The sequence below is a fragment of the Ranitomeya imitator genome, chromosome 4, assembly GCF_032444005.1.
Source record: "Ranitomeya imitator isolate aRanImi1 chromosome 4, aRanImi1.pri, whole genome shotgun sequence".
Lineage (NCBI taxonomy): Eukaryota > Metazoa > Chordata > Amphibia > Anura > Dendrobatidae > Ranitomeya > Ranitomeya imitator.
The window spans coordinates 716,533,886-716,542,705 of record NC_091285.1 but is presented as its reverse complement, the minus strand read 5'-3'; the positions used below and the strand labels follow the sequence as shown (position 1 = coordinate 716,542,705).

General features: G+C 58.6%; 1 protein-coding gene across 1 annotated transcript; it reads left to right on the top strand.

The window, feature by feature from the left end:
- Positions 1 to 6,267: 6,267 nt before the first annotated feature.
- ZMYND15 (zinc finger MYND-type containing 15) lies at positions 6,268 to 7,154 on the top strand. The gene is given in 3 exon segments (XM_069762725.1): positions 6,268 to 6,607; positions 6,695 to 6,923; positions 6,995 to 7,154. Coding segments are annotated over 3 exon segments (729 nt in total).
- The last annotated feature ends 1,666 nt before the right edge of the window (positions 7,155 to 8,820 follow it).

The following is an 8,820-nucleotide window of genomic DNA, read 5'->3' as shown; positions in this document are numbered from 1 at the left end:
CTGTATAGTATAATGCACCCCATAGTCCACTGTGTAGTATAATGCACTCCATAGTCCACTGTGTAGTATAATGCACTCCATAGTCCACTGTATAGTATAATACAACCCATAGTCCGCTCTCTGGTGTCCGGTGATCAGTGCTCCGGTCTCTGGTGTCCGGTGATCAGTGCTCCGGTCTCTGGTGTCCGGTGATCAGTGCTCCGGTCTCTGGTGTCCGGTGATCATTGCTCCGGTCTCTGGTGTCCGGTGATCAGTGCTCAGGTCTCTGGTGTCCGGTGATCAGTGCCCCGCTCTCTGGTGTCCATTGATCAGTGCTCCGGTCTCTGGTGTCCGGTGATCAGTGCCCCGCTCTCTGGTGTCCATTGATCAGTGCTCCGGTCTCTGGTGTCCGGTGATCAGTGCTCCGGTCTCTGGTGTCCGGTGATCAGTGCTCCGGTCTCTGGTGTCCGGTGATCAGTGCTCAGGTCTCTGGTGTCCGGTGATCAGTGCCCCGCTCTCTGGTGTCCATTGATCAGTGCTCCGGTCTCTGGTGTCCGGTGATCAGTTCTCCGCTCTCTGGTGTCCATTGATCAGTGCTCCGGTCTCTGGTGTCCGGTGATCAGTGCTCCGCTCTCTGGTGTCCGGTGATCAGTGCTCCGCTCTCTGGTGTCCGGTGATCAGTGCTCCGCTCTCTGGTGTCCGGTGATCAGTGCTCCGGTCTCTGGTGTCCGGTGATCAGTGCTCCGGTCTCTGGTGTCCGGTGATCAGTGCTCCGGTCTCTGGTGTCCGGTGATCAGTGCCCCGCTCTCTGGTGTCCGGTGATCAGTGCCCCGCTCTCTGGTGTCCATTGATCAGTGCTCCGGTCTCTGGTGTCCGGTGATCAGTGCTCCGCTCTCTGGTGTCCGGTGATCAGTGCCCCGCTCTCTGGTGTCCTGTGATCAGTGCTCCGCTCTCTGGTGTCCGGTGATCAGTGCTCCGGTCTCTGGTGTCCGGTGATCAGTGCCCAGGTCTCTGGTGTCCGGTGATCAGTGCTCCGGTCTCTGGTGTCCGGTGATCAGTGCTCCGGTCTCTGGTGTCCGGTGATCAGTGCTCCGCTCTCTGGTGTCCGGTGATCAGTGCTCCGCTCTCTGGTGTCCGGTGATCAGTGCTCCGGTCTCTGGTGTCCGGTGATCAGTGCCCCGGTCTCTGTTGTCCGGTGATCAGTGCTCACGTCTCTGGTGTCCGGTGATCACTGCTCCGGTCTCTGGTGTCCGGTGATCAGTGCCCCGCTCTCTGGTGTCCATTGATCAGTGCTCCGGTCTCTGGTGTCCGGTGATCAGTGCTCCGCTCTCTGGTGTCCGGTGATCAGTGCTCCGGTCTCTGGTGTCCGGTGATCAGTGCTCCGGTCTCTGGTGTCCGGTGATCAGTGCTCCGCTCTCTGGTGTCCGGTGATCAGTGCTCCGGTCTCTGGTGTCCGGTGATCAGTGCTCCGCTCTCTGGTGTCCGGTGATCAGTGCTCCGCTCTCTGGTGTCCGGTGATCAGTGCTCCGCTCTCTGCTGTCCGGTGATCAGTGCTCCGTTCTCTGGTGTCTGGTGATCAGTGCTCCGATCTCGTGTCTGGTGATCAGTGCTCCGGTCTCTGGTGTCCGGTGATCAGTGCCCCGGTCTCTGGTGTCCGGTGATCAGTGCTCCGCTCTCTGGTGTCCGGTGATCAGTGCCCCGCTCTCTGGTGTCCGGTGATCAGTGCTCCGGTCTCTGGTGTCCGGTGATCAGTGCCCCACTCTCTGGTGTCCGGTGATCAGTGCTCCGGTCTCTGGTGTCCGGTGATCAGTGCTCCGGTCTCTGGTGTCCGGTGATCAGTGCTCCGGTCTCTGGTGTCCGGTGATCAGTGCTCCGGTCTCTGGTGTCCGGTGATCAGTGCTCCGGTCTCTGGTGTCCGGTGATCAGTGCTCCGGTCTCTGGTGTCCGGTGATCAGTGCTCCGGTCTCTGGTGTCCGGTGATCAGTGCTCCGGTCTCTGGTGTCCGGTGATCAGTGCTCCGGTCTCTGGTGTCCGGTGATCAGTGCCCCGCTCTCTGGTGTCCGGTGATCAGTGCCCCGCTCTCTGGTGTCCATTGATCAGTGCTCCGGTCTCTGGTGTCCGGTGATCAGTGCTCCGCTCTCTGGTGTCCATTGATCAGTGCTCCGGTCTCTGGTGTCCGATGATCAGTGCTCCGCTCTCTGGTGTCCGGTGATCAGTGCCCCGCTCTCTGGTGTCCATTGATCAGTGCTCCGGTCTCTGGTGTCCGGTGATCAGTGCTCCGGTCTCTGGTGTCCGGTGATCAGTGCTCCGCTCTCTGGTGTCCGGTGATCAGTGCTCCGCTCTCTGGTGTCCGGTGATCAGTGCTCCGGTCTCTGGTGTCCGGTGATCAGTGCCCCGGTCTCTGGTGTCCGGTGATCAGTGCTCAGGTCTCTGGTGTCCGGTGATCAGTGCTCCGGTCTCTGGTGTCCGGTGATCAGTGCCCCGCTCTCTGGTGTCCATTGATCAGTGCTCCGGTCTCTGGTGTCCGGTGATCAGTGCCCCGGTCTCTGGTGTCCGGTGATCAGTGCTCCGGTCTCTGGTGTCCGGTGATCAGTGCTCCGGTCTCTGGTGTCCGGTGATCAGTGCTCCGGTCTCTGGTGTCCGGTGATCAGTGCTCCGGTCTCTGGTGTCCGGTGATCAGTGCTCCGGTCTCTGGTGTCCGGTGATCAGTGCTCCGCTCTCTGGTGTCCGGTGATCAGTGCTCCGCTCTCTGGTGTCCGGTGATCAGTGCTCCGCTCTCTGGTGTCCGGTGATCAGTGCTCCGCTCTCTGGTGTCCGGTGATCAGTGCTCCGGTCTCTGGTGTCCGGTGATCAGTGCTCCGTTCTCTGGTGTCTGGTGATCAGTGCTCCGATCTCGTGTCTGGTGATCAGTGCTCCGGTCTCTGGTGTCCGGTGATCAGTGCCCCGGTCTCTGGTGTCCGGTGATCAGTGCTCCGCTCTCTGGTGTCCGGTGATCAGTGCCCCGCTCTCTGGTGTCCGGTGATCAGTGCTCCGGTCTCTGGTGTCCGGTGATCAGTGCCCCACTCTCTGGTGTCCGGTGATCAGTGCTCCGGTCTCTGGTGTCCGGTGATCAGTGCTCCGGTCTCTGGTGTCCGGTGATCAGTGCTCCGCTCTCTGGTGTCCGGTGATCAGTGCTCCGGTCTCTGGTGTCCGGTGATCAGTGCTCCGGTCTCTGGTGTCCGGTGATCAGTGCTCCGGTCTCTGGTGTCCGGTGATCAGTGCTCCGGTCTCTGGTGTCCGGTGATCAGTGCCCCACTCTCTGGTGTCCGGTGATCAGTGCTCCGGTCTCTGGTGTCCGGTGATCAGTGCTCCGGTCTCTGGTGTCCGGTGATCAGTGCTCCGGTCTCTGGTGTCCGGTGATCAGTGCTCCGGTCTCTGGTGTCCATTGATCAGTGCTCCGGTCTCTGGTGTCCGGTGATCAGTGCTCCGCTGTCTGGTGTCCGGTGATCAGTGCTCCGGTCTCTGGTGTCCGGTGATCAGTGCTCCGCTCTCTGGTGTCCGGTGATCAGTGCCCCGCTCTCTGGTGTCCGGTGATCAGTGCCCCGGTCTCTGGTGTCCGGTGATCAGTGCTCCGGTCTCTGGTGTCCGGTGATCAGTGCTCCAGTCTCTGGTGTCCGGTGATCAGTGCTCCGGTCTCTGGTGTCCGGTGATCAGTGCCCCACTCTCTGGTGTCCGGTGATCAGTGCTCCGGTCTCTGGTGTCCGGTGATCAGTGCCCAGGTCTCTGGTGTCCGGTGATCAGTGCTCCGGTCTCTGGTGTCCGGTGATCAGTGCTCCGGTCTCTGGTGTCCGGTGATCAGTGCTCCGGTCTCTGGTGTCCGGTGATCAGTGCCCCGGTCTCTGGTGTCCGGTGATCAGTGCTCCGGTCTCTGGTGTCCTGTGATCAGTGCTCCGGTCTCTGGTGTCCGGTGATCAGTGCTCCGGTCTCTGGTGTCCGGTGATCAGTGCTCCGCTCTCTGGTGTCCGGTGATCAGTGCTCCGGTCTCTGGTGTCCATTGATCAGTGCTCCGGTCTCTGGTGTCCGGTGATCAGTGCTCCGCTGTCTGGTGTCCGGTGATCAGTGCTCCGGTCTCTGGTGTCCGGTGATCAGTGCTCCGCTCTCTGGTGTCCGGTGATCAGTGCCCCGCTCTCTGGTGTCCGGTGATCAGTGCCCCGGTCTCTGGTGTCCGGTGATCAGTGCTCCGGTCTCTGGTGTCCGGTGATCAGTGCTCCGCTGTCTGGTGTCCGGTGATCAGTGCTCCGGTCTCTGGTGTCCGGTGATCAGTGCTCCGCTCTCTGGTGTCCGGTGATCAGTGCCCCGCTCTCTGGTGTCCGGTGATCAGTGCTCCGGTCTCTGGTGTCCTGTGATCAGTGCTCCGGTCTCTGGTGTCCGGTGATCAGTGCTCCGGTCTCTGGTGTCCGGTGATCAGTGCTCCGCTCTCTGGTGTCCGGTGATCAGTGCTCCGCTCTCTGGTGTCCGGTGATCAGTGCTCCGGTCTCTGGTGTCCGGTGATCAGTGCTCCGCTCTCTGGTGTCCGGTGATCAGTGCCCCGCTCTCTGGTGTCCGGTGATCAGTGCTCCGGTCTCTGGTGTCCGGTGATCAGTGCTCCGGTCTCTGGTGTCCGGTGATCAGTGCTCCGGTCTCTGGTGTCCGGTGATCAGTGCCCCGCTCTCTGGTGTCCGGTGATCAGTGCTCCGGTCTCTGGTGTCCGGTGATCAGTGCTCCGGTCTCTGGTGTCCGGTGATCAGTGCTCAGGTCTCTGGTGTCCGGTGATCAGTGCTCCGGTCTCTGGTGTCCGGTGATCAGTGCTCCGGTCTCTGGTGTCCGGTGATCAGTGCTCCGGTCTCTGGTGTCCGGTGATCAGTGCTCCGGTCTCTGGTGTCCGGTGATCAGTGCTCCGCTCTCTGGTGTCCGGTGATCAGTGCTCCGGTCTCTGGTGTCCGGTGATCAGTGCCCCACTCTCTGGTGTCCGGTGATCAGTGCTCCGCTCTCTGGTGTCCGGTGATCAGTGCTCCGGTCTCTGGTGTCCGGTGATCAGTGCTCCGGTCTCTGGTGTCCGGTGATCAGTGCTCCGCTCTCTGGTGTCCGGTGATCAGTGCTCCGCTCTCTGGTGTCCGGTGATCAGTGCTCCGGTCTCTGGTGTCCGGTGATCAGTGCCCCACTCTCTGGTGTCCGGTGATCAGTGCTCCGCTCTCTGGTGTCCGGTGATCAGTGCTCCGGTCTCTGGTGTCCGGTGATCAGTGCTCCGCTCTCTGGTGTCCGGTGATCAGTGCTCCGGTCTCTGGTGTCCGGTGATCAGTGCCCCACTCTCTGGTGTCCGGTGATCAGTGCTCCGCTCTCTGGTGTCCGGTGATCAGTGCTCCGGTCTCTGGTGTCCGGTGATCAGTGCTCCGCTCTCTGGTGTCCGGTGATCAGTGCTCCGGTCTCTGGTGTCCGGTGATCAGTGCTCCGGTCTCTGGTGTCCGGTGATCAGTGCTCCGCTCTCTGGTGTCCGGTGATCAGTGCTCCGCTCTCTGGTGTCCGGTGATCAGTGCCCCGGTCTCTGGTGTCCGGTGATCAGTGCTCCGGTCTCTGGTGTCCGGTGATCAGTGCTCCGCTCTCTGGTGTCCGGTGATCAGTGCCCCGGTCTCTGGTGTCCGGTGATCAGTGCCCCGGTCTCTGGTGTCCGGTGATCAGTGCTCCGGTCTCTGGTGTCCGGTGATCAGTGCTCCGGTCTCTGGTGTCCGGTGATCAGTGCTCCGGTCTCTGGTGTCCGGTGATCAGTGCTCCGGTCTCTGGTGTCCGGTGATCAGTGCCCCGGTCTCTGGTGTCCGGTGATCAGTGCTCCGGTCTCTGGTGTCCGGTGATCAGTGCCCAGGTCTCTGGTGTCCGGTGATCAGTGCCCCGCTCTCTGGTGTCCGGTGATCAGTGCTCCGGTCTCTGGTGTCCGGTGATCAGTGCTCCGCTCTCTGGTGTCCGGTGATCAGTGCTCCGGTCTCTGGTGTCCGGTGATCAGTGCTCCGCTCTCTGGTGTCCGGTGATCAGTGCTCCGCTCTCTGGTGTCCGGTGATCAGTGCTCCGGTCTCTGGTGTCCGGTGATCAGTGCTCCGGTCTCTGGTGTCCGGTGATCAGTGCTCCGGTCTCTGGTGTCCGGTGATCAGTGCTCCGGTCTCTGGTGTCCGGTAACCATTGCTCAAGTCTCCAGTTCATCAGTCCCTTCCCACAGATTGTCTGTAAGTCTGATGACTCATGGCCATTGCAGAAACCTCTGACCTTCTTTCCAGGCCAGCGATGGACTTTGTCTCCAGTTACCGTGACCCCATAGTGGAATATTCAGAGCTGTTCAGCTGGTGCCGGCAATACATGAAGAAATATGATGGCAGACTGGACCGCCTGGGAAGTCACCCCCAGCTTGAGGTGAAGATCAAGGAGCTGCCCTATGGTGGCACCTGCTGGTTCCTCCATGTCCTGTATAACAACAGCATCGCCTTCCAGCCCCGAAACACCGAATTGCAGATCCGAGGTCGCTTCTATGTGGAGGACGCCCAAGACCTGAAGAAGTACATCAGCCTCATCAACCTGACCAAGGAGACTGAGGACAACACAGGCACCAGAGACGCCAATGCAGGTTGTGATATTGGCGCATCCAATTGATAGATGTGGTGCAACTTGCTCGGTATGTCAAACCCTCACATCTCAGTTTTCTGCATCTGGCTAGAGCCCTCTGATGTGCGCCATATCAAATCCCTCCTGATGGTGGCAGACGAGACCGGCACAGTGCTTGGCATCGACTTTCTAATGGACAATGAGTGTAGAAGCAACATGGAGCAGTACATGTGTAAACTGAGATCCTACCACCTTCTGTGCCAGGGCATGGCGCTGCCGATGGAGAATGGGCAACCACGGCGTCCCCAGAGCGTGACCATCGGAGAGCCATCTGTGCACAGGTAAGTGGCGGGCACCAAGATGCCCACACCACACCCGCCTCCTCTCACCGACATCCTGCCGTCTCTCCCAGATTCCTGGTGAAGATCCTTCATTCCTTGGGAGTCGGAGTGCAGAAGAGGCCGATGGAAGACTGGACGCCGATCGACAACTTCCGTTTCTCTGCTCAGACTGTGCGATACTGCCAAATGTGTAAGAAACTGAACTTCGAGGTCACGTTAAATCCTTGGTAAGATGAGGGACAGACACTAGAGAGGAGGTCTGGTACAGGAAGGGGTTGGCCATCCTTTATTAGATTATAGCCTCCTGCAGGTACTTGCTGTTCTATGATGCTAAACAGCGTCCCCTAGTGGCCAGAATGAGGTTCCCTCCATAGAATACAATGGGAGAGCGCCCCCTGGTGACTTTACCTTGGAATGACCTATGGATACTGATATAGTCTATCGCCCCCTGGTGGCCAAATCCTCATGCAAAGCGCATAGCTTGCAGATTCCATTGCAGTGTGGCAGAAGTGTGACCCCTAGTGGTCAAACCACATAGTACAAATATAATTGCAGTCCTGGGGTCACATATTTTGGGTGCGGCCCCATACACAGACCCTGGGAGGCCACATCATTACATACTAGAGACATCTGCAAAACATTCACTCCTCCTAGATGAAGAGGAAGAGGGTCTGGCGGACGTCCCAGCTCCCCCCTAATTATACGTTCCAGAGACAAAGATACTACAGGACATAATGCCAGGTCATTAACCCTATAATGGCCGCAGAGCCTTATTATATTGCCATTGCCTGTATATTCCCAGCTCCTGTGTACCCCTCACACCCCCTTACTTCACAGACATTCAGGTATGTAGACCTCTGCTCAGCAACACCTTCTCCATCACTGCACAAAGCTGCTAGCTCACTGCACCCCTCTGAGCACGCACCATCCTCATCCGCTTACTCTTCATCCCCCTCTGCTCGCTCACCATTCTCCTCTGATCAATCAGCTCACCCTGCTGGAAGATCTCGACCCCCAAATCTCGCTCATTATCCTATTCAGCTCGCTCACCGTACCCCTCTGATCACTCACCACCCTCAAATCTCGCTCATTATCCTGTTCAGCTCGCTCACCGTACCCCTCTGATCACTCACCACCCTCAAATCTCGCTCATTATCCTGTTCAGCTCGCTCACCGTACCCCTCTGATCACTCACCACCCTCAAATCTCGCTCATTATCCTGTTCAGCTCGCTCACCGTACCCCTCTGATCACTCACCACCCTCAAATCTCGCTCATTATCCTGTTCAGCTCGCTCACCGTACCCCTCTGATCACTCACCACCCTCAAATCTCGCTCATTATCCTGTTCAGCTCGCTCACCGTACCCCTCTGATCACTCACCACCCTCAAATCTCGCTCATTATCCTGTTCAGCTCGCTCACCGTACCCCTCTGATCACTCACCACCCTCAAATCTCGCTCATTATCCTGTTCAGCTCGCTCACCGTACCCCTCTGATCACTCACCACCCTCAAATCTCGCTCATTATCCTGTTCAGCTCGCTCACCGTACCCCTCTGATCACTCACCACCCTCAAATCTCGCTCATTATCCTGTTCAGCTCGCTCACCGTACCCCTCTGATCACTCACCACCCTCAAATCTCGCTCATTATCCTGTTCAGCTCGCTCACCGTACCCCTCTGATCACTCACCACCCTCAAATCTCGCTCATTATCCTGTTCAGCTCGCTCACCGTACCCCTCTGATCACTCACCACCCTCAAATCTCGCTCATTATCCTGTTCAGCTCGCTCACCGTACCCCTCTGATCACTCACCGCCCTCAAATCTCGCTCATTATCCTGTTCAGCTCGCTCACCGTACCCCTTTGATTACTCACTATACTAATTTGCTTGCACA